At 43.8% G+C, this 26210-nt stretch overlaps 1 protein-coding gene and 1 pseudogene across 1 annotated transcript; one reads left to right on the top strand and one right to left on the bottom strand.

Moving 5' to 3' along the window:
- Positions 1-15005: 15005 nt before the first annotated feature.
- On the top strand, positions 15006-15938 carry LOC109565615 (olfactory receptor 1L3-like). Its single transcript, XM_019969522.2, has one exon. The coding sequence runs from the start codon at positions 15006-15008 to the stop codon at positions 15936-15938; it is 933 nt and encodes a 310-aa protein (XP_019825081.2).
- A 2635-nt stretch (positions 15939-18573) lies between these two features.
- On the bottom strand, positions 18574-24853 carry LOC109565616 (RNA-binding protein with multiple splicing 2-like; annotated as a pseudogene).
- Between the last annotated feature and the right edge of the window lie 1357 nt (positions 24854-26210).

Raw genomic sequence — 26210 nt, 5'->3', positions numbered from 1 at the left:
CTCTTAATGAGCATCCACAAAATCTCACATGATGCAAATCCAGTACAAAGGAAGTGGTTTGAAAGTGGCCTGGTTCAGATCCGCATTGATCTTGGAGTGACTTCTAGAGAGGCAAGGGACAACCAGGACTCCCCTTAGGGATGGAGATGATAGTGGCAGCCATTTTTGAGCTTGTACTGGCAAATGCCATTTTGGAATTCTCCTTCAATTAGTGCCTAGTACTTGGCTGCACACACTAAAGGCCAGACCAGTCCCAAGCCCCACCCTCCCCCAGGCCCAATCCATGTCAGGCAGATAGCTGCACAGAAACTGGCCCCATCCACCAGCAGGCAGGCACCAGCCCCTAGCCCCTGGCTATAGTCAACTGTGCAAGAAGGCTATCCCACCCTCCAGTGGGTCCACAGCCATCACATAAGTGAGTCACAGTTACACAGACAAGCAGCAATCATCCCAGGGATGCAAGGATGGTTTAATACCCACAGATTTGTTAAACTGACTCATCTCATTAACAAAATGAAGAATAAAAACCAATCATCTCAATATATGAATAAAAAGTATTGACAAATTTCCACATCTGTTTTTAATTTTAAAAAACTCTAAGGTTTCCTTGGCAGCTCAGTGGTAAAGAATCCACCTGCCAATGCAGGAGACACGAGTTCAATCCCTGATTCAGGAAGATCACACATGCCGTGTGCCACAACTATTGAACATTCATTCTAGAGCCTGGGAGCTGTAACTACTGAGGCCTGTTCCTGAAGCCCGCATGCCCTAGAGCCCATGTTCCACAACAAGAGAAATGATGGCAATGTGAAGCCTGTGCATGCACAGTAACGAAAGAGTAGCCCCACTTGCACAACTAGAGAAAAGCCCAGGAAAGCTATGAAGACCTAGCATAGCCAAATATAAGATAAATTAAAAAAATAAGTCTCAAGTAAGTCAGTATTAAGAGGACATCACATCAGATCAGATCAGATCAGTCATTCAGTCGTGTCTGACTCTTTGCGATCCCATGAATCGCAACATGCCAGGCCTCCCTATCCATCACCAACTCCTGGAGTTCACTCAGACTCACGTCCATCGAGTCAGTGATGCCATCCAGCCATCTCATCCTCTGTCACCCCTTCTCCTCCTGCCCCCAATCCCTCCCAGCATCAGAGTCTTTTCCAATGAGTCAACTCTTTGCATGAGGTGGCCAAAGTATTGGAGTTTCAGCTTTAGCATCATTCCTTCCAAAGAAACCCCAGGGCTGATCTCCTTCAAAATGAACTGGTTGGATCTCCTTGCAGTCCAAGAGACTCTCAAGAGTCTTCTCCAACACTACAGTTCAAAAGCATCAATTCTTCAGCGCTCAGCCTTCTTCATAGTCCAACTCTCACCTCAACATATTAAAGGCCATATAGAGCAAACCCACAGCCAGTATAATACTCAATGATGAAAAGCTGAAGGCATTTCCTTCAAGACCAGGAACAAGACAAGGAGGCCCACTCTTGCCACTTTTAGTCAGCATAATATCGGAAGTTTTAGCCACAGCAGTCAGAAGAGAAAAAAATAAAATAAAATGAATCCAGATTAAAAAGGAAAAAATTTGTAGATGACATAATGGTATATATAGAAAATCCTAAAGATACTGTCAAAAAACTATTAGAATTAATAAATGAATTCATTAAAGTTGCAAAATACAACATTATGTACAGAAATCTGTTACATTTTCATACACTAAAAATGAAGTATCAGAAAGAGAAATTAAGAAAATAATCCTGTTTATAATTGTATCAAAAAGAATAAAATATCTAGGAATAAATCAAATCAAATAGTTAAAAGACTTATATTCTGAAAACTGCAAAACACTTATGAAAGAAATTGAAGACAACATAAATAAATGGGAAGATGTACCATGCATATGGATTGCAAGAATTGATATTGTTAAAATGACCATACTACCTGGGACAATCTTCAGATCCAATGCAATCTCTTATCAAAATACCACAGGCCTTTTTCACAGAACTAGAATAAAAGGTTTTAAAATTTGTTCAGAGACACAAAAGATTCTGAATAGTGAAAGCCATGTTGAAAAAGAAGAACAAAACTAGAGGTGACACACTCTCCTATTTTAAATTATACTGCAGTGCAACAGTAATCAAAATAGTATGGTACTCACACAAAAATTATTCAGTGGGGCAGAACAGAAGCCCAGAATTAAAGCCACACTTACATGGACAATTAATCTATGACAAAGGAGGCCATGGGGAAGGGGGACTTCTGAGATGCTAGTAAGAGTTCAGCCATGGTTAAGTCCATGTTTTCATCTTGTGATTACTCAAATCTCTTGGGACTTGTTTAATTTTCTATATATGTATCACACTTCCACAAAATGTTTTTAAATCAATCCGTAAACTATGTATAAACCAATAAATTATTTTGAAAGTATTGAAATGATTTGATAAGCTATTGGCTTTCAGCTTTTAATGATTTATTTTTGTGAAGCAATTCTATAAGATTTGGCAGAGTTCAGCAAATGTTTTGTGGAAAGCCCCAGATAGTAAATGCTTTGCGGGCCATACAATCTCAGTCATAGCTATTCAATTCCCTGTCATAGTGCAGAAACAGTCATGGACGATATGTTAGTGGATGAGTGTATTATGTTCAATAAAACTTTTTATTTAAATAATGTAAGTATTATATAACAAAAATGGGTGGTGGACCTGTTTTCATAGCAGGCCATAGTTTATGGACCCTTGATGTTTACAGTTTAGTTTTAGACACTAAATAGAACTCTATTTTTTTAATTTATAAATTAGTTTACATTAGTACAGAAGGAAGTGGAAGTGTTAGTCTCGCAGTCATGTCCTACTTGTGACCCCATGGACTGTAGCTGGGCTTCTCTGTCCATGGCACTCTCCAGGCAAGAATACTGGAATGGGTAACCATTCCCTTCTCCAGGGGATCTTCTCAACCCAGGGATCAAACCCGGGTCTCCCACATTGCAGGCAGATTCTTTACCATCTGAGCCACATTAGTATGCCAGTTGGTCAACATTCTTAACATCAGTGTTGTCTATAGGAACTGAAACAATACTCTGTGGGAGAAAGAAGTTACAGAACAATATAAACAGCATAGTTTCATTTGTGCTTCTACTTTGTATACAAATGGAAGAGCTCTTTGGAACTGGGAGGTGAAGACTTTCATTTTTACTAACTAAACATCTGAATTATTTTAATATTTGGCAATGAGCATACACTACTTCTGAAATTTAAGCATGGAACTACAGAAGGGAAGTTCCAGGCTTAAACGATGGTGACCCTGCTCTCTGGCATGAAAAATTAGTGGCCTTGAGTATTGTGTTAGAACAGACACCAGATTTCTCTTCTATGGGATGCTTGGATATATCAGGGGAACTTTACAGATGCACATCCAAGCAAAAGTAAGTTAACCTCCTAAGCAGGTAAGAGTGTATTGTCCCGTTCCACAGGATACCGGTATCATTAACCAGAATGAGCAAAGGCCCCATCCTCATTCTGCTAAGTCGCTTCAGTTGTGTCTAACTCTGTGCAACCCTATGGACTGTAGCCAGCCTGGCTCTTCTGTCCATGGAATTTTCCAGTCAAGAATACTGGAGTGGGTTGCCATTTCCTTCTCCAGGGGATCTTCCCGACAACTCCTCAATCTCCCCAGCAAGATCTCAGCCATATCCTTTCATGACTGACGTGTGCTCTAAGGCCATATGCATGGGCGTGCCAAGTCATTTCAGTCGTGTCTGACTCTTTGTGACCCTATGGACTGTAGCCCACCAGGCTCTTCTGTCTATGGGATTCTCCAGGAAAGAAAACTGAAGTGGATTACCATGCCCTCCTCCTGAGGATCTTCCCAACCCAGGAATGGAGCCCATGTCTCTTACATCTCCTGCATTGGCAGGCAGGTTTTTTACCACTAGAACCACCTGGGACAGTGAAAGCTAATTGTCCAACCCTTACTAAACATGCAGGACTTTCTAAGTGGGGCTAGTGGTAAAGAATACACCTACCAGTTCAGGAGATGCAAGAGATGTTGGATCGAAATCCTGAAGTCGGGAAGATCCCCTGGAGTAGGATACGGCAACCCACTCCAGTATTCTTGCCCCAAAATTTCCATGGACAGAGAATCCTGGTGCTATGTAGTTGCAAAGAGTTGGACATGACTGAACACACTTTCACAGACACTCAGAGGAGTGGCCCTCTGCACACTTGCTAATACAGGATTCATTAACACGATTATTAAAACCTAACAGAGGGACTTCCCTGGTTGTCCAGGGATTAAAAATTCGCCTTGCAATGCAGTGGACCCAGATTTGATTTCTGGTCAGGGAACTGAGGAGCCTGTGTGTGGAAATTAAAGATTCCACATGGTGCAGTGAAAAATGAATATCCCCATGCTGCAACTAAGACCTGGCACAGCTAAATAAATGACAAATACCTAATGGAGATAAGTTATATTCATGGAGGGCTTCAGCCCTCTTACATAGATGGCTCAATCTATTTGGGGCCAAGGATCATTGTGAGCATCTGATGTTAATAATCTACATCATTCCGGGGGAGGAGGGGAAGCACATTTCTACGTACATACAAAAGGCACATGCCATGTCGGAGGGCACATAGTCCTGTGTAGCCCAACTAACAATTTTCTTGGAGAGTCAGAGGCATTTCTAAATTGAGAACCACTTAAGTAAAGACTAATGTTGAAATAAGCCAGACCATCAGAGGGCAGAATACCTGCAAATACTATGGACCCCCTTAGGATCACTGCCGCTAAATTAGATCTTGGCAGATTGCCCCCTAGGTCCCACTGAGGACCTTTAGAAGGATTCAGAAGAATGTTTCCTCTAAGGATCTTGTTGAAAAGGCTTAGCTTTGCATTGCACTGTAATCGCTTCATGAAAATCCATGGGACACAGTTCTCTTAAATCACAGAGCCAGAATTGGTAATGCATGTCCTAAATAATCTACTTGTTTTTATCTCTTAGATACTAAGAATCATTTAAATTATCTTCCCACCTTCTTCACATTGGTCATTAGTGAGTTTAGAGTCAGTTGAACTTCTAACAAAGTTATCAGAACCTCTTTCTGAGTTTGTACATTCGTTTTACACTTGTTCATTCAGTCGTGTCCGATTCTGTGTGACCCCATGGACTGCAGCATGCCAGGCTTGCCTGTCCTTCCCTATTTGCTCAAACTCATGCCCACTGATGCCATCCAACCATCTCATCCTCCATTGCCCCCTTCTCCTCCTGCCTTTATTCTTTCCCAGCATCAGGGTCTTTTCCAATGAGCAGGCTCTTCGCATTAGGTGGCCAAAGTATTGAACTTCAGCTTCGGCATCAGTCCTTCCAGTGAATATTCAGGGTTGATCTTTTTCTTACACTTTGCTTTTTTTGAAGATTTGTTTATGTGGACCATTTTTAAGGTCTTTTTCAAATTTGTTACCATATTGCTTCTGTTTTATGTTTTGGTTTTTTGGCCACAAGGCACGTGGGATATTAGCTCACAGACTGGGATCGAAACTGCATCCCTACAGTGGAAGTCTCCACCACTGGACAAACAGGGGAGTTCCATCCTACACTTTTACTTTTTTCCTTCTTGTCCCTCTGTTATTTTTATGTTTTTTCTTGTTGTATCTACCTTTCTAAACAATCCAGTTCTTTTTAGAAGTAAATACAGTAGGGAAAAAAAGAAACAGAAAGAAGAAAAAGGAAAGAGCAAGTGAAAAAAAAGAAAGAAAGAAAAGAGGATTGGGAGGAAGAAATCCAGCCAGACACATACTTGGTTAGTTTCTTTTCTTGTGAACCTGGGGTATTTCAAAGTATGACTTAGTGACCCCAAGATGTAAATGAACAGAAAGTCAGGTCTCTCTCCTGAACAAGACCCCAGCTCCTGTGATATGTACAGAAGCTCTTGAGGATGCTTCCCAGAATTCAAAGGACCAGGCCTACATCCTCCTCCTTGGCCCGGGAGCCAGAGGTGTTCCCTGGAGACCAATGACTCCACATCAGCTAACAACTGGAAAGAGCTGTTTGGCCGATACTGCAGTTGAAACTGAAATAATTAATGCTAAGAGCCATCCCAATTTATAAATCATATAAAACATTATTGTAACTCCATACTAAAAATTCACTCGGAGGGGCACCTGACATCAAGATGTCTAGAACCCAAAGAAGCTGATGGTACTTCATAAACCAACCTGGAATTCTATCCTACCTTCATCACTTGTCTGTGGATTAGCATTAGCACACACACACACACACACACACCACACACTTTTTCATCACCAGAAGTCTACTGTTCTCCCATGTTATTTCATGGCAAGTAGACAGGGAAGCAATGGAAACAGTGACAAAACTTTATTTGGGGGGCCCCAAAATCACTGCGGACAGTGACTGCAACCATAAAATTGAAAGATACTTGCTTCTTGGAAGAAAAACAATGTCAAACCTAGACTGCATATTAAAAAGCAGAGACATTACTTTGCCTCCAAATGTCCAGAGGTATAGTCAAAGCTATGATTTTTTCAGTAGTCGTGTACAGATGTGAGAGCTGAACTATAAAAAAGGCTGAGCGCCAAAGAGTTGGTGCCTTCAATCTGTGGTGCTGGGGAAGACTCTTGAGAGTCCCTTGGACAGAAAGGAGATCAAACCAGTCAAACCTAAAGGAAATCAACCCTGAATATTCATTGGAAGGACTATGCTGAAACTGAAGCTCCAATACTTTGGCCACCTGATGTGAAGAACTGACTCATTGGAAAAGACCCTGATGCTGGGAAAGATTGAGGGCAGGACGAGAAGGAGGTGACAGAGGATGAGACAGTTGGATAATATCATCAACTCAATGGACATGAGTTTGAGCAAACCCCGGGAGATGATGCAGAACAGAGACTCCTGGGATGCTGCAATCCATGGGGTTGCAAATAGTTGGACGTGACTGAGCAACTGAACAACAACATATTACTCTATCCCCGATCTTTAAAAAAAAAAAAAAATCCCTATTTTCCAGAATACCCACCATTGTTCCTCAATCCTAGTGGTCAATAAGTGGGGTGGCTGAGTCACATCTGTGAGACATGACCATGAATCCAAGGAGGCTCTGGGAATATTCTCAGCACTAAGCGGGAGGCACCTGACATTCTCCATCTCCCTTGGGCAGAGTTCCCTAGGGTCTAGCAGGAAGAGAGAACACCTTCTCCCTCAGAGATAAGGAGCTCCAAAGAGGCCAGGCCAAAGATGCTAAACTATTATGGGCTGGGAGGATCCTCAGCTCAATGATTCTGGGGAGCTCTGTCTTATGAAAAGAGGAGTCAGGATGGAGCTGGGCACCAGAGGTGGGGAAAGAGAAAGGATTTGAAACAGCGTCGGGAAACCCATCACTCTTATTGACCACATTCTCAGTGGTTTCCTTTAACAGGGGTTGGGGAGGAGGGTAAGGAGGCTGGGACCTTCAGCTGAAGTGTGGGTTCTGAATACACTTGCCAACATGGCATGGAAAAGGCTTCCACATCTGGAGAGACAGCTGTGGGAGAGAAAACTTCTGGACTCAGGAAACAACCAGGACTAAACAATCCACACTGAGCGGGCACGCCTTCCTCCCTGCCCGCCATCTGAAATCGGTGAGTCCCAAAGTGGTCATGAATCAAACCTTGTCAAAAAACTTGAATGTTTTGATGTCAGTGAATCAGGAAAATGTTATCCTTGTGTTATTGTCAAAATTAACCAAATGAAATCGAGTGTTATCTATGTGTACACAAAGGAATGAGTGACCACTGTGAGTAAGCCTCTGGTTTTCATATGTGTGGTTACCTAATTGCAGACCAGGCAGACTTCCAACATTTAACCATGACTGGTTGCTTACTTGATCAAATGTTTTTCTCTGCCTCGTAGTAAAAGTAGCTAACTTTGGGGGTGGAGGTGCTGACGTTAGGTGCTGTGCTTTGACGTTAGTTCACTGAGTCCTCTATGAGATAGGGCCTCCCATTATCCCCATTTTAAGGGTGGAGAAACTGTGCCCCAGAAAGGTTAAGTAACTTGCCCTAGACCATTTGCCTGATGAGGACAGGACCCCAGACCTAGAAAGTGGGCCAGAGCCCGAGCTCTTAGCCTCTCTGCATCCATAACAGGCAGAGCATAACCTAGACGCTTCAGGGAGAAGCCAAGTTGCCTGGGTTCCAGTCCCTGTTCTAACAATCAAAATATCATGATAATAAGGTCCTCCCACCCCCCATGCCTTCATTTCCCCCTTCTTTAAGACAAGCGAATTGGACTACAGTCTTCTCTGGTGGCTCAGTGATAAAGAACCCACCTGCCAATGCAAGAGATGCAGGTTCGATCCCTGGGTCAGGAAGATCCCCTGGAGAAGGAAATGGAAATCCACTCCAGTATTCTTGCCTGGGAATTCCCATGGACAGAGGGATCACAAAGAGTCAGACAGGATTTGGCAACTGAGCACCCACAAATTAGACTACACGATCTCTAAGAGTTTCTCTGGCTCAGAGCTCCACTGTGTGTGCTTTAAAGTTGAAGCAATGAGAAATCAAGAGGCACCTTCCAGGAGAGCAGGCTCGAGCTATTCCTGCCTGGACTCTGCCCCAACCGCATGCGGTGAATGAAATGGAATGCTGCTCTTAAGATTGCAACTTGAGATCTGCCACAACTCTTCCTTCCATCTGTTCAAACTCCTAAATGACCATCCAGGCATGCTTTCATTTTACAAATATTTATCAAGGGATTTTTATGTCCCAGGCATGGCGCCAGAGTGGATGGTGTAACGAAGAACCAGACACAATCCTCATTCTTATGCAGCTTAAGTAGGGAAGACAGCCTTGGAAATACTGAGATTCAGTTCCGTGCTATGTGTGCCAAAGGGGCACCTCACCCAGGTGCCCATCCAGGAAGAAGGGCAGGCCAGGCTTCAGAAAGGATGGGGTATCCATTCTGAGTGACCACCAGCCACCAGAGCTAACAAACGGGGTATGGGGAACATTTCAAACAGATGGAACAGTAAATCCCCAAGGCAAGAAGAAGCAAGAAATGCTGGCATGAAAGAGAGTAGAGAGGGAGGCAAAAGATGAGACGCAGAGCCCAGCAGGAGACACATCATAGGATGCACTGTAAGCTCAGGAAAGAGTTGGCCTTTAGTCTATGGGTAACAGGGAGGCTGGGGGCTTCCCAGTTAGCTCTAGTGGTAAAGAACCTGCCTGTCAATGTCAATGCAGGAGACATAAGAGATGCTGGTCTGATCCCTGAGTCAGGAAGATCCCCTGAAGAAGGAAATGGCAACCCACCCCACTATTCTTCCCTGGAGAATCCTAAGGACAGAGGAGCCTGGTGGGCTACAGTTCATAGGGTCACAAAGAGTTGGACACAACTGAAGCAACTTAGCAACAAGGAGTCTTCTGCAGTAGAAAAGTAACTATTATGGGTTGAAATGTGTCCCCCCCAAAAAAAGATATATTGGAGCCCTAATCCCAAGAGGAGAAGGCAATGGCACCCCACTCCAGTACTCTTGCCTGGAAAATCCCATGGATGGAGGAGCCTGGAAGGCTGCAGTCCATGGGGTCGCTGAGGGTTGGACACAACTGAGTGACTTCACTTTCACTTTTCACTTTCATGCATTGGAGAAGGAAATGGCAACCTACTCCAGTGTTCTTGCCTGGAGAATCCCAGGGACGGGGGAGCCTGATAGGCTTCGGTCTATGGGGTCACACAGAGTCGGACATGACTGAAGTGACTTAGCCTAGCCTAATCCCAAGAACCTCAGATTGTGACCTTATTCATAAACAGGATCTTTAAGATTCTTAAATTATTTTTTTAATATTTATGTATTTTTGGCTGCATCTGGTCTTAGTTGCAGCTCATGGGATCTTTATGGCAGCGAACGGGCTTTTCTCTAGTGGTGGCTTGGGGGCTCCAGAGCACATGGGCTCTGTAGTTGGTAGCATGTGGGATTCTGGTTACCCGATCAGGGATCAAACTTGCATCTCCTGCCTTGGAAGGCAGATTCTTAACCACTGGACCACCAGGGAAGTCCCCTGGAGGTAGGGTCTTTTCAGAGGTAATCAAGTTGAAATGAGGTTATCCGGGTGGATCCTAATCTAATATGACTGGCGTCCTCATTAAAAGGGGAAATTTGAACACAGAAACACACATGCAAAATGAAAGAGGATGAGAAGAGACACAAGGAGAAGACCCCATCTGTAAGTCAAGTACAGAGGCATGGAACAGACACTTCCTCACAGCCCTCAGAAGGAACCAACCACGCTGACACTTTGTGGACTTTTCATCCCGGCAACTGTGAGACAGTACATTTCCACTGTTATGCCTCTCAGTGCATGGTACTTTGTTTCAACAGCCCCAGCAAACTAATATAGCGAGCTATTCAAATTTGCACTTTAGAAAAACTGACCTGCCTACAGTGCTGAGAGGAAATTGAAAGACAAATATGGCTGCCAGGAGGCTATTTTGGAAGCTGGAAATTATAAAGGTCTCCATTTGAGCAGTGCTGGCAGAGACCAAGAGAGGTGGACAGGCAACATCGATAGGATGTGATCATCAGTGGGATGTGGGAAATGAGAGAAAATACAGAATCAAGAGCAGTGCCTGGGCTGGGTTTGTAGCTCAGGTAAACACGTTGCCAGAGCCAAGTCTAGTCAACCAGCCCATCAGGAATCACAGACACAAGTTCTACACAGACAAGCAACTTGAGGACACAAGGCATCATCACCTCCTTCATCGTAACACCCAACTCTGACTTTTATCTCGTGGTGCCCCAGCCTCAATGCCAGGTGTGGCTTCGTTTCCTCCACAAACACTGTGCTAAACTCTGGGGATAGAACGGTGAGGGAAAGGAAACTGGATTCCTGTATTTGGTCAAGACAAACACCACTCACATAAATAAATGAATAATTACAGACTCTGATATGTGCCATAAAGGAAGGGAAAGGAGTTTCATGAGAACATAAAACAGGGTGACTTGACCCAGAAAAAGTATCATCTGAGTTGATACCCAAAGGACGATAGAGAGGAAAAGCATGCGGGGCGAGGGGCAAGGACCATCCAGATAGAAATGTGTTTGAAGACCAGGAGGAAGTCCCTGGGGAAGCAGGAATGTGATGAGACTGGAGGGGAATAGGAACTCAATTCATATTAAATGAAGAGGGGCTTGAGTAGTGTCCCCCCTCTCACCAAATTTATATTCACCAAAAACTCCAGAAAGTGACCTAATTTTTTTATTTTCAGTGCCTTAAATTTCTTCATAAAAATATTCTAAAAATCTATGCTGTTTCCTTTTTAACAAAGTATAATAGCAGGATACTTGACATTTACAATTCAAAATCAAATTAGCAGAATATTAAATATTTACATAATTATATCTTTTAAAATATGTATAAAGTAACAGGCAATTGTGTAGAACTGACATAAAAGGATGGTTCAAAAATGGGAGTATTTTCCTTCATTCCTATAAAGGAATTATGTCAATTATGTCTCTAACAGAAGCTGTGAAGATTCTTAAGTACACTGTTTTCAGATAGGATTTGGTATGGAAACAGAATGAGACCTAACTTGTCAGTAGGGTCTTTGTACATATAATCAAGTTAAGATGAGGTTACAGTGGAGTCAGGTGGGCCCTAGAGGCTGGTGTCCTTCTTAGAAGGAATTCTGGACACAGGCACAGAGAGGAGAAGGCCATGTAAAGAAACAGAGCAGAAGATGGCCATGTGAAAACAGAGGCAGAGACTGAAGTGAGGCATCTCCAAGTCAAGGAATATCAAGGATTACCTGTATCCACCAGAAGCTGGGCAAGAGGCCTGGAGCAGACCTCCCTAAGCATCTCTAGAAGGAACCAATCCTGCCACAAGCTTGACTTTGTACTTCTAGCCTCCAGAACCATGAGAAAAGGCGTTTTGATTGTTTTAAGTCAGGCCTTAAGCAACACTATTTGCATGATTCTGTGACATGAGGAGACCTAAACCAGAAGGTCATGCCCTCTGACCCCAGCAATCTGAGATGACTTCTCGGGCTCCTCATGACCGTTGCTACACTCTTGACTCCCTATAATCAGATGCATGAAGAGTCAGAGTTTCCCGTCACATTGGCTCTGAGCCCAGAGAAGGAAGCATGTTTGCAGGAGGGACCTGGCATTTTCTGCGTAAAACTCAGGAAGGGGCCAGTGCCAGGTGCTGGGCGCCCTGGGTCTGCAGGAGGCCCAACTCTGTTCCATGGTCTTGGCCAAGTCGCCACCTCTCCCTGAGACTTCGTGTCCCTCACTGAGCCCTGAATGAGCACCAAGCAAGCTCCAAGGAGTCTCTGACCTTGCTGTTGGGTAATCACTGAAGCTGTGTTGGGAAGACCCAGTTAAGATACAAGGAGGGACTTCCTGGAGACCCATTCTCCAAGGATTCTGGGGTAAGGGTGATGCCAGAGCTCCACTCACCCTCTGGGGAGAGTTTTCCAACCACATCTCTCCAATGTGATACCTTGTTACAGTAGCCCTAGGAAACAAACAGACTTGAACCTCAAAAGTCAGGTGATTACATTTATTGTTAAAAGATCACTGTGGGTGCAGGGCAGAGAATGACGGGGGAGGGGCTGTCAAGAGAGGACAGGGGAACCAAATACATCATTTAGATGAGGCTGCAACAATCTGAATGGGAAATGATGGCTTTCAACAGAGTGCTGACCAGGGAGAGGAAGAGTTGAAGATTCAAGAGATACCTAGCAGGTGAAACCACGGAGATCCTTAAAGAATCAAAGCCCACGCTAATGGGTACTACACGGAATGGAATAAAATAGGAAAATCACTGATTCCAGTAACATCCACCCACCATGATTCTAGACTCAGCCTGGTCTGTTCTCATAGCTGAACTCCTTTCCTGTGTCTGCATTCCATTTAGCTCCACCTCACCTTCCCCTGATGCTACTTTCTTCTTTATCAGACATTTCCCAGTCATCCTGCTGACATATACTGTGTTTGTGGTTTTCACACCCATGTTCCTCGTTTTTCTCTTGAGAGCAGTTTTTACCTTAAGGATTAGGAAAGTGAAACTCAGAGTGATGAAGGGATTTTGCCAGACACATTGTGAGTAGACGGTGGAGCCCAGATCTCAACCCACATCTCCTGGCTCTGTCTCCTGAATGTTTCCCTACCCGCTGGCACAGCTCCACAGAACCACAGCTCCCAGTCCACACAAGACTTGGGAGCGGTCCTGTCTCTAGCAGTTACAGTAAGAGACTACACGCAACACTGATTTTGCAAGCCTGTCGTCACTGGAATAAAGATGTTAGGGTGGAAAATTCCACAGTGAAAAACAACTCCCCTGGACATTTGTTCCTAGCATAAACTTCTGAAGCTTTATGAAAGCATTTGTGCTTAAGACTATCCCATTTGGGATCTAGGCTCTGGCCCTTCTGGGTTGCATGATCTTGAGGAAAGTGCTCAGTGCCTAACCTCAATGTTCTCATCTATTGAGTTGTTGTGTTTTCATTTTCATTCGTTTCTATACAAATTTTGATTTCTTTTTTGATTTCTTCTGTGATTTGTTGGTTATTCAGCAGCGTGTTGTTCAGCCTCCATATGTTGGAATTTTTAATAGTTTTTCTCCTGTAATTGAGATCTAATCTTACTGCATTGTGGTCAGAAAAGATGCTTGGAATGATTTCTATTTTTTTGAATTTACCAAGGCTAGCTTTATGGCCCAGGATGTGATCTATTGAAAGGGACTGTTGCTGAGAACCAGGTTAGAGAATTGTCATCTGTCATATACATAAAGCATTTAGCTCGCTGCCTAATACACAGTAAGGCTTAATAGGTCTTAAGTATGACTTTTGTTTCTCTTAATTGTGCGCTCATTTTCAAATCAAACAAAGCACAAAGAAATGTTTCTCCCACCAAGTCTCGTAAACTTGGGTGAAGCACGGTCAAACAATGAAAAATATGAAAGCTATAAGGTTTTGCAAAGAAGTACAGAATAAGTGTTTTCAAGAGCATCCAGATACACCTGACAAAGGAGCGGATTTGGGCAGGAAGTAAAGGAAGACATGAAGACGATGGTGGAGCAGGAGAAGAGGAAGCCGAGAAGGGAGGTGTTTACTGTCCCAGATTTCAGAGAAGGACACCAGGAAACAGAGATGTTAGGTAACCAGCCCAAAGCCACACAGCCAGAAAGTGAAGGAGCTGATTTCAAAACGCATGCTCTTCTCAAAGACACCACATGATGCTCTCTGCTTTTAAGTATGTCTATCACCATACCTGTAGAATTTTGTGGCAGTTATTTGTGTAAAAGTTTGTCTTTCCTGCCAGACTATAACCGCCTTAAGAATAGGAACTGAGAATCACTCATCTTTTTAATCTAGGTGTTGGGTTCCTAGTGAGTGTTTAAAACAGTGATACTGAATAATTGTGAGACCATAAATCCTCAATGTTTATGAATGTTTTAATGCATAGGTTCAAATATTGGGCTGACCAAAAAGTTCATTCAGGTTTTTCCATATCTTATGGAAAACCCCAAATGAAATTTTGGCCAACTCTATAATACAGTTTTTTTTTTTTTTTCCCAAACCAGGTTTGAATTAAAATACTGGCTCTGAAAGGGTGACTACTGGCACTGTGTCACTGTGTGCCTATGTCAGCAGTTACCTTATTTACCTGATTCACTGTTTGGTTTTTTGTTTATTTGTTTTGTTTTGTTTGCAAGGATGGTAGAGAGATGAACTTCAGCAAATCTAATAAATATTTGTGGGGAAATAAGAATAGTGCATGGCTGAAGTCTACCTGGGATTCTTTCTGAAAGGAAATTCACTCTCTGATGTCCTTGCACTTAACACAGGTTCAATTTTATTGTTCAACTTACTTTTGTGGACTGTGGAAAGGATGACAAAATCATGGACTTTTTATAGGAACCCTAGGAAAGAGAGGAATGAATTGAAATTTGTTGAATTAAAATTTTTTTTTACTATATATTTGAATATATGTATTGGCCTATGCAGGACCATGGAGAGAGTTAACCAAACCAGCAGTGTCTCCGAGTTCATCCTTCTGGGACTCTCGTCCCGGCCTGAGGACCAGAAGCCACTCTTTGCCCTCTTCTTCATCATGTACGTAGTCACCATAGTGGGAAACGTGCTTATCATTCTGGCCATCCGCTCTGACACTCAGCTTCAGACACCCATGTATTTTTTCCTTAGCATTTTATCCTTTATTGATGTTTGCTACACAACCACCATAGTTCCCAAGATGCTGGTGAACTTTCTGTCAAAGAAGAAGTCCATCTCCTATGCTGAGTGTATGACCCAGATGTATTTCTTCTTGGCTTTTGCCAACACAGAGAGTTACCTCCTGGCAGCCATGGCCATTGACCGCTATGTGGCCATCTGTGACCCCTTCCACTATGTCACCACCATGAACCGCCACCGCTGTGTCCTGCTGGTAACCTTCTCCTGCTCCATCTCTCACCTCCATTCCCTCTTACTGGTTCTCCTGATAAATCATCTTCTCTTTTGTGACTCCAATATCATCCACCACTTCCTCTGCGACATCAACCCTCTACTGAAGCTGTCCTGCTCCTCCACGCTTGTCAATGAAATTGTCATTAACACCGAAGGACTGGTAACCCTGGTGAGCCCTTTCATATGTGTTATCATCTCTTACCTACGCATCCTCATTGTCGTTCTTAAGATCCCTTTGGCTGCTGGGAAACATAAAGCTTTCTCTACCTGTGGTTCCCATGTCACCATGGTGACCCTCTTTTATGGAAGCATTATTTATGTTTATTTCCGACCCCTGTCCACCTACACCATCAAGGACCGAGTGGCAACAGTCATCTACACCATTCTGTCCTCCATGCTGAACCCTTTTCTCTACAGCCTGAGGAACAAAGATATGAAGAGAGACCTGAGGAAGCTGATGAGCAGGAGGATGTCCTAGGCAGCACTCCTGTGGGCATACTCAGGGGTAAGTCTTCTCCTGAGGCCCCTCGCTTCTAATTGAAGTAAGTTACTGAAGGTTACACTCCTAAGCCAAGAGTCCATTAAAAATGGTGTAGATGACTGACAAGACTAGAATCTACAGTCTTATTTTTAGTATAATTATAGAAGTATACAATATATTCATATATATATATATATATATATATATATATATATCCACCAATCAAAGCCACCTTATTGCAGCCCCCCAGCTGGCCAGAGTCTTCATACTCAGTCCTCATCTCCCCCTCCCATTCTCTTTTGTCATTCGCTCCTTTCAAGTGCAGCTGGAAATGAATATCCTGCATTAATTTCTCTCGACCAAATATCTCCTTATTCAATAAGTCATGCAAAAGAGACACTGATGTATAGATCAGTCTTATGGACTCTGTGGGAGAGGGTGGGGAGATTTGGGAGAATGGCATTGAAACATGTATAATATCATGTATGAAACGAGTCGCCAGTCCAGGTTCGATGCACGATACTGGATGCTTGGGGCTGGTGCACTGGGACGACCCAGAGGGAGGGTATGGGGAGGGAGGAGGGAGGAGGGTTCAGGATGGGGAACACAGGTATACCTGTGGCAGATTCATTTCGATATTTGGAAAAACTAATACAATATTGTAAAGTTTAAAAATAAAATAAAATTTAAAAAAAAAGTCATGGGCACAGAATGGCTGATTACATGAGAATCTGGAACCTAGAAACAAGTAAGGGGAAAACTGTCTCTTTTCAGGGCTCTTGAGAAGCATTTGAGCTCTGACTGTGATAGGCGTTGAGAAGACCTCCACGTCTAGGGACAGGAAATACCTTTGTCCATGTGGAGACAGTCTAGCAGCTGGCCTGATGATTTCTTAGGAGAAGTTAGGGCCTATTGCTATACTTGAAAGTAGTTTCTATGGTGTACTTCTCTTTTCTATGGTGTGATTCTTCAATAAAATATTATCAACAGGCATTTGTTATTGCTCAGTCTCAGTCGTGTCCGACTCTCTTCAATCCCATGGACTGTAGCATGCCAGGCCTCCCTGTCCTTCTCTATCTCCCAGAGTTGGCTCAAACTCATGTCCTTTGAGTCAATGATGCCATCCAACTATCTCATCCTCTGTCATCCCCTTCTCCTCCTGCCTTCAATCCTTCCCACCATCAGGGTCGTTTCCAATGAGTCAGGTCTTCCCATCAGGTGGCCAAAGTTTTGGAGCTTCAGATTCAATGTCAGTCCTTCCAATGATTATTCAGGACTGATTTCCTTTAGAATGGACTGGTTTGATCTCCTTGCAGTCCAAAGGACTCTCAAGAGTCTTCTCCTGTACCACAGTTTGAAAGCATCAATCCTTTGGTGGTCAGCCTTCTTTAAGGTCCAGCTCTCATATCCGTACGTGACTACTGGAAAAATCATAGCTCTGACTAGATGAACCTTTGTCGGAAAAGTGATGCCTGCTTTTTAATATGCTGTCTAGGTTTGTCAACAGATATAGCCTTATGAAATTAAAAGACGCTTGCTCCTTGGAAGGAAAGTTATGAACAACCTGGACAGCGTATTGAAAAGCAGAGACATTACTTTGTCAACAAAGGTCCGTCTAGTCAAGGCTATGGTTTTTCCAGTGGTCATGTATGGATGTGAGAGTTGGACTATAAAGAAAGCTGAGTGCCGAAGAATTGATGCTTTTGAGCTGTGGTGTTGGAGAAGACTCTTGAGAGTCCCTTGGACTGCAAAGAGATCCAACCAGTCCATCCTAAAGGAGATCAGTCCTGGGTGTTCATTGGAAAGACTGATGCTGAGGCTTAAACTCCAATACTTTGGCCATCTGATGTGAAGAGCTGACTCACAGCTCTGAAAAGACTCTGATGCTGGGAAAGATTGAGGGCAGGAGGAGAAGGGGACAACAGAGGATGAAATGGTTGGATGGCATCACCGACTCAATGGACATGGGTTTGGGTGGACTCTGGGAGTTGGCAATGGACAGGGAGGCCTGGCACGCTGCGGTTCATGGGGTAGCAAAGAGTCAGACATGACTGAGCGACTGAACTGAACTGAACTTACTGTACTCTGGCCACCTGGGGAAGACTCTATGCCCATACCTGACAAAATGGAGCAGGGTATAGCAGTGTTTTCTTCCTTCTGGGCAGATTGGGATGTCTGCAAAAGCTTCTGGCCACATCAGAGTCTGGCAGCAAAAACACAAGGATCAGCTCCTGATTATCTGAGGCGAGTCCTGGGAAAATACTCAGAAAAATGTGGGAAATGGGGAGATGTAGCCTTCTATGTCCCATTCTAGACTAGGTGAATCAGAATCTACAGAGGAAGGAATTCCCTGGTGGTCCAGTGGCTAAGATTCTGGACTCCCAATACAGGGGGCCGGGGTTCCATTCCTGATGGGGAACTAGATCCCATATGCTGCAACTAAAGATCCTGCATGCTGCAAGTAAGACTCAGTGCAGTCAGAAAAACATTTTTATTTTTAAATAAAATTAGTTAACAAAATTTTTTAAAAAGAATCTACAGAGGAGAGGCTCGGGGATCTTTCATAAGCTTCTCAGATGATCTGAGGCAACTGGCACTACACCATGTACTGGAACTGCATTTACGTACAACTCTACACCAGGACTTCTACAGCTACCTGGACAAAAGAAGGGGCTCTGCAAGACACAGAAGTGTGTCTTTCTGACACAGAAAGTGTCAGAACTCAGGAGCTAGAACTCCACTTTAATTGCCCCCGTACGTGTGCGATCAGTTGCTCAAACGTGTCTGACTCTTTTGCATCCCGTGGACAGTAGCCCGCCAGGCTCCTCTGTCCATGGAATTTTCCAGGCAAGAATATTGGAGTGAGTAGTCATTTCCTCCTCCAAGGGATCTTCCCCATCTAGGGATCGAAACTTCATCTTGCATCTCCTGCACTGGCAGGCAGATTCCTTACTATCAGTTCTTTACTATTGTGCCATCAGTTGCTGCTGCAGTAGAAAAGTAGCCTGTCAGCAGCCTAGTGGACAGCTCTACTGTCCTCCCATTTGCCTTCCCAAACCCACTGACTCTATCATGGTTCTTCTCTTAGATCCACTTTTTACTTCTCTGCCCAACCTCCCCTGGGGCCACTTGCTTTACGTGTGACACACCTGAAGACCACTCTCCATTATGCTCTGAAGAAAGATGGGCGTTTAGACTCATCAGAGTAGTCAAATTACATGCCATACTCACTCTTTCAGAAGAAAGAACACATAATCATTTAGAAAGATTGTTTATAAAAAGATGGTTTGTGCTCAACTTCAGGAGTGATTAGGAAAACTACAACCAGGGTGAGATATTATTTTACACACAGCAGATGAACAAGAAAAAAATATTCCTGGCAATTATGAACATTGGTGAGTGTAGGGAACACTGAAAGTCTATGACAGTGCACAAAGGAGTATAATTTGGTTTAGTCACTTGGAGAACAATTGCCCTCATTTTTCAACACTAAAATTGAATACAGTGTAGTGAGATGACAATTTGAGCTCTGCTGCTGCTGCTAAGTCGCTTCAGTCGTATCCGACTCTGTGCGACAGCAGACTCTGTGTGATAGACAGCAGCCCACCAGGCTCCCCCGTCCCTGGGATTCTCCAGGCAAGAACACTGGAGTGGGTTGCCATTTCCTTCTCCAATGCATGAAAGTGAAAAGTGGAAGTGAAGTCGTGCAGTCGTATACGACTCTTCGAAACCCCATGGACTGCAGCCTACCAGGCTCCTCCGTCCATGGGATTTTCCAGGCAAGAGTACTGGAGTGGGGTGCCATTGCCTTCTCTGAATTTGAGCTCTATGAGGTATATAATAGGCTAGTTTCACTGCCTTAAAAATGCTATTTCACCTATTCATTTCCTCCCACCAAGAAAGACAAAAAGCCCTCCGGGATTTCCCTGGTGGTGCAGTGGTAAAGAATCCACCTGCCAGTGCAGGAAACACTAGTTCAATCCCTGGTCCAGGGAGATTCCACATGACTTGGAGAAACTAAGCCCATGAGCACAACTACCGAGCTGTGTTCTAGAGCCCACGAGCTGAAACTACTGAGCCCCTGTGCAGAACTACTGAAGCCCGCAGGCCTAGAGCATGTGCTCAACAAGAGAAGCCACCGCAAAGAGAGTAGCCTCCACTCACTGCAACGAAGAGTAGGCTCTGCTCACCACAACTAGAGAAGGTTCTCCTGAAGCAACAGAAACCCAGTACAGCCAAAACTAAATGAGTAAAATTATTTTTTTAAAAACCATCTGGAAACCATTGATCTTTTCAACTATCTCTACAGCTTTGCCTTTTCCTGAATGTCATGTAGTTGTAATCATAGAACATGTAACCTTTTCAGACGTATTAGACCCCCGAGATTTGATGAAATGTCATAACTCACTTATGTCTACACAGTTAGTAGAGTTATGAGGTTAGGATTTAAAACACCTGTCTGGCCCAATGCTCTGCTCTCAACACTACAATATGTTACTTGATCACTAACACTAAATAAGACTCATCTATATTCAACTAATAATAAAAAAAAAACAGTCATAGCTGAAGCACCAACCAGGAAATAATATTTAGAGCTCACTGACACATGATGTTTATCAAAAGTTGAACTAAAGGAAAAATTATCTGGAGAAGATTGTCCAAATGACATGTATAACATCCATACTTTCTCATGGATCTGATATCTAGTGTATTGTCAACACAGATCACTGGAGACATAAACATCTGTGTGCTCAGCCACTCAGTCATGTCCAACTCTTTGCAACTCCAGTGACTGTAGTCCAGCAGGCTCCCTTATCCATGGGATTTTCCAGGCAAGAATACATAGTATTTCCTACTCCAAGGGGTGTTCTCAGCCCAGAGACTGAACCCACAATTCTCGTGTCTTCTGTTTTGGCAGGTGGAGTCTTTGCCACTAGTGCCATCTAGACAGTGTGATTTTTGCCTCCAAACCATTACTAATATTAATTTTTATGCACGGATGTGATTTCCAAAAGTCTCTAACTGAAGCTGATTAAAAGAAAGCTCATGCATTGTGTCTGTTCTTAGAACACAGATGTTAGTATTTCATCTAAGCAACTGTTTATTTTTATCTTTGGTTGTGAATTCTGTGACTGATCAGAAAGCTTGGAGCCAAATCTAAGGCTCACCCGTAACAAGGGTCATCACCATCTGCATTTTCAGAGTCATTCCTGGCTCAATTTTATGTCCCCACCCTTGTTTATTCCTTCTTTTGTGCTTGTCTAATCTTATTTTCAGTTTATCCATCTTGTAGCATATATGTTACTCCAAGCTGCCTTAAACTCTTCAGAAGTAAGATCTATTATAAACATAAATAATTTTTAAGTCAGAGAAGAAAACCCACCAAACTGGAAAAACAATGGTCATCTCTGGGTAGCAGGAGTATAGTTTTTTAAAATTTACTTTCCCATAAGGGATACCAAAATAAGATAAAAATATTAAAAACCAAAAGTTACTTTAGTTCTACCAGTTTTTTTACAGAAGTTAAAAAATTTATTCTAAAATTTATATGGAAATGCCAAAGAACCTAGAGGAATCAAAATAAATTTGAAAAAAAAATAAGAAGGAGGGGACTCGCGCTACCTAGCTTCAAGACTTACTAAGCTGCAATAATCAACAGTGTGCTATTGTTTTTTCTTTTTTACTTTGGATGATTTCTTTTATTTTGTGTTTCATATATTATCCAGTTTCACATTCTCACAGGATCCGCAATGACAACACCCACCTCGTCTTCTAAGTCTGAAAATGGCAAGACAGCCGCAGCTGCAGCCAACAGCAAAGCACTGATGTGCTCACAAAACAAAAAATTGCACAATTTTTCCTTCATTTTTCTTAAACTAAGGGCTGACGCTAAGGCTCACTGCTGAAGAAAGGAAACTCTTTTCTTCTTCATGCCTCAAAAGAAAACGTTAAACTTATCTGACAAGTCTGACAAGGGCTCTTCAATAATTAATTGCACACACACACACGAAGCTTTCAGTTCAGTTCAGTTCAATTCAGTCACAGTCATATCTGACTCTTTGTGACCCCATGGACTGCAGCACTGCCAGAATTCCCTGTCCATCACCAACTCCTGCAGCTGCCTCAAACTCACATCCATTGAGTTGGTGATGCCATCCAACCATCTCATCCTCTGTCATCCCCTTCTCCTCCTGCCTTCAACCCTTCCCAGCATCAGGGTCTTTTCCCAATGAGTCAGTTCTTCACATCAGATAGCCAAGTATTGGAGCCTCAGCTTCGGCATCAGTCCTCCCAATGAATATTCAGGACTGATTTCCTTTAGGATTGACTAGTTGGATCTCCTTGCAGTCCAAGGGACTCTCAAGAGTCTTCTCCAACACCACAGTTCAAAAGCATCAGTTCTTTGGTGCTCAGCCTTCCTTATGGTCCAACTCTCACATCCATACATGACTACTGGAAAAACCATAGCTTTGACTAGATGGACTTTCATCAGCAAAGTAATGTCTCTGCTTTTTAATACATGTTCTAGGTTGGTCATGAAGGAAAGGGCAACCCACTCCAGTACTCTTGCCTGGAAAATCCTGTGGACGGAGGAGCCTGGTAGTCTACAATCCATGGGGTTGCAAAGAGTCAGACACGACTGAGTGACTAAACTTTCACTTTCAAACTTAGATTGGTCATAGCAAGGAGCAAGCGTCTTTCAATTTCATATCTGCAGTGATTTTGGAGCCAAAAAAAATAAAGTCCGTCACCGTTTCCATTGTTTCCCCATCTATTTGCCATGAAGAGATAGGACGGGACAGGATGCCATGATCTTAGTTTTTTGAATGTTGAGCTTGAAGCCAGCCTTTCCACTCTCCTCTTTCACGTTGCATAAACATTTTGTTACACAGGGTACAAAAATACTTTCACTTTTTTGGCTGGTTTCAAAGATTGGAAAGACTGAGGAGCCATGGCAGGGGTGGGGTGCGCCAGGGTACACCGGAGAGAGGTAAGTGAAATGAGCAGAGAAAGGATTTTCTTAATGGTTGTTGGCCCATCTGAGGAGGAAGAAGCAGAGGCCCCTGATTTGAAATGACCAGGAAAATGCTCTGTCTTGGCTGGGTGGTCCTTCCTATTCAGCCTGGAAGTGAGTGGGGGGGGTGGTGGTGGTAGAGTGCCAGCCACCAAGCAGAACTGGCTACAGGGCTTGGTCCTCAATGAAGCCAGGTGGTGCAGGGCAGAGGGGTAGGGAGAGGAACCCAGAATGATGATGAGCCCTTAGTGGCCAGGCCTTGTTGCCATGGTGAAGCAATGTGAGAACAAACTGTACACTCATGTACACACAAGTTTTAACTGTCTTAATTCATGGCAGAAAACATTCAAAATTAAATGCCTCAGTGTCTTGAGGGGGGGTTACGGAAGCAGATTTGGGAGGTTGGGACTTGCTCAGTCCCCAAGGAGCCCTCCCAGCAAGAAGGACCCTGAATCCAGCCCTGAGGCTTTGGAGACAGGCTGTGGGGCAGGACAGGGCTGAGGAGGAAGAGAGGAAGAAAAAGAGTCCACTGAGTCAGGCTTAAAGTTCACATTCTTTGGAGGGCAGCAACAGAAGCAGCTCTGCAGGGCCACCTGGGGGCACGGGGCGCTCAGGGTGGCTTCCTCCCCTGCAGGGCAGGGGCCTCGAGCTGTGGTGACAAGGGTGGAGAGCGAACAGAAGTGCCAATATTTCCATCCTGGCTGGGTGGTATCAGAGGAAGGGTACCAGCGCACCTGGTGCTTTTGAACTGTGGTGTTGGAGAAGACTCTTGAGAGTCTCTTGGGTTGCAAGGAGATTCAACCAGTCCATCCTAAAGGAAATCAATCTTGAATATTCATTGGAAGGACTGATCCTGAAGCTGAAGCTCCAATACTTTGGCCACCTGATGCGAAGAACTGACTCATTGGGAAAAGACGCTGATGCTGGGAAAGATTGAAGGCGAGAAGAGAAGGGGACGACAGAGGATGAGATGTTTGGATGGCATCACCAACTCAAGGATGTGAGTTTGAGGCAGCTCCGGGAGTTGGGATGGACAGGGAAGCCTGGAGTGCTGCAGTCCATGGGGTCGCAAAAAGTCGGACGCGACTGAGCAACTGAACTGAGCTAAACTGAACCAGCATACCTGAGCATGCAGGGCGGCAGCAGCAGCGGTGGCGGCTGGGTAGGTGAACGGCGGTATGTGAGATGGCTGGGGTCAGCTCCATAGTGTACAGAGGGTAGGGGGCCCAGGCCTCTGGGGATGCAGGGTTTGGAGCGGCCCCCATCAGGTTATAGGTGTCCCCTGCAATGAAGTGTGCTCCAAGGGTGGGGTCGGCATTGGTAGGATTTCGTGTAGTCATTCATTTGTTCTTCCCTTTAGCTCGTTGGCTTCCCTTGTGGTTCCACTGGTAAAGAATCCGCCTGCAATGGGGAGACCTGGGTCTGATCCCTAGGTTGGGAAGATCCCCTGGAAAAGGGAACGGCTACCCACTCCAGTATTCTGGCCTGGAGAATTCCACGGACTGTATAGTCCATGGGGTCGCAAAGAGTCGGACACGACTGACTGACTTTCACTTTAGCTTGTTCCTGGCCATCTTGGTGTTGGCCTTGGCAAACTCTAGCCTCAAAGACTGTGGGTTTTCAGCATCAAAGCGAATACCGTTCATTGCATTCTTGGCGGCTGCTGCTCCTGCCCAACAGTCAAAGACCACAAAACCAACAGGCTGTCTTGATGTGAGCATGATCAGGGACCCTTTATATCCCTTGAAAGGCCTGAAGAGCAGGTAGAGTTGTCTGGATTTAATGTCCACAGGGAACCCACTGACCCACAGCGTCCTGACCTCCTCCTCCGCCAGGGTGCCGCCAGAGCCCGTGCTACGCCAGTGCTGTGCTCGCCGGTGGGCTTCAGAGTGCTCATGGTGCTGCCTGAGGGCTAGCTTGGCGCAGACCGGAAAGGAAATTTTAAAGACTGACAATACCAAGTCCTGAGCATCTGGAAATCTCATTCATTGCAAAATGGAACAATTGCTTAAAACAATTTGACAGTTTCTTAAAAAGTTTAACATACCCCTACCATGTAACCCAGAAATCCCACTCCTAGATACTCCAAAAGAAATGAAAATTGCTATTATTTTCTCCCATTCTGAAGGCTGTCTTTTCACCTTGCTTATAGTTTCTTTGGTTGTGCAGAAGCTTTTAATTTTAATTAGATCCCATTTGTTTATTTTTGCTTTTATTTCCAATATTCTGGGGAAGGAGGTGGGAGCGGGGTTCGGGAGTGGGAACACGTGTACACCTGTGGCGGATTCATGTTGATGTATGGCAAAACCAATACAATATTGTAAAGTAATTAGCCCCCTATCAAAATTAAAAAAAGAAATGAAAATTGTGCTTATGCAAAGAAATGTATGCCAGTGTTTTGTAGCATCTTTATTCATACTAGCCAAAATCTAAGACAGTCTAGAAACTGATGGATGGATCAACAAATAATGGTATATCTACACAAGAAATGATACTGAACTAAAAAGGAAAGAACTATGATGATACAACAACTTGGATGAAACTCAACAGCAGTATGCAAAGTGAAAGAAGCTAAATAAACAATCTAAAAAGCTACATACTGTGTGATCCTATTTGTATGACTTTTTTCTGGAGGTGGGGGAGACAGGAAATCAGATCAGTGTTTGCCTGGAGCTGGGAGTGGGAGAAGAAAAATTATTAGAGGGGCAAGAGAAATGTCCAGGGTGCTGAAAATGTTCTCTGTCTTGATTGTAATTGCTACAAAATGCAGGACAATTGTCAAAACTCATCAACAAAATACTTAACATGGATAAATTTTATTGTATATACATTGTACTCTATGTGTAATAAGACTTCATCTTAAAAATAAAACATTGTAGAAAAAAAGATAGCTGTATTTTAGGCCTTGGGCTAGAGAAACGTGAGAAACGTGTCTTAAGTAAAATGAAAATGCATTGACAACGAAACACTGACAGAGTTGACGTAGCACTAGAGCCGGAATCTTCACAATGGTCTACAAGGTCCTACATGAACTGGTTCTCTGATCAGTTTGGACTCGTCTCCTGCCTATTTCTGCTCATTCAGTCCAGTCCATTTGCCCTTTTATTATTCCTCACACACACCAGACACACTTCTGCCTCAGGGCTTTCACCAATCCTGTCTTATAATTGTAGGTCTCCTTCAACACAAAGGAAATTACAAGGGATGTCTACAGCCATGCCAGACCCATCCTCCAACCTGATGCCTCAGTTCCA

Source organism: Bos indicus, chromosome 11 (genome assembly GCF_029378745.1).
Source record: "Bos indicus isolate NIAB-ARS_2022 breed Sahiwal x Tharparkar chromosome 11, NIAB-ARS_B.indTharparkar_mat_pri_1.0, whole genome shotgun sequence".
NCBI lineage: Eukaryota > Metazoa > Chordata > Mammalia > Artiodactyla > Bovidae > Bos > Bos indicus.
The sequence above is the reverse complement of the archived record's forward strand: the minus strand, read 5'-3'. Positions and strand labels throughout refer to the sequence as shown.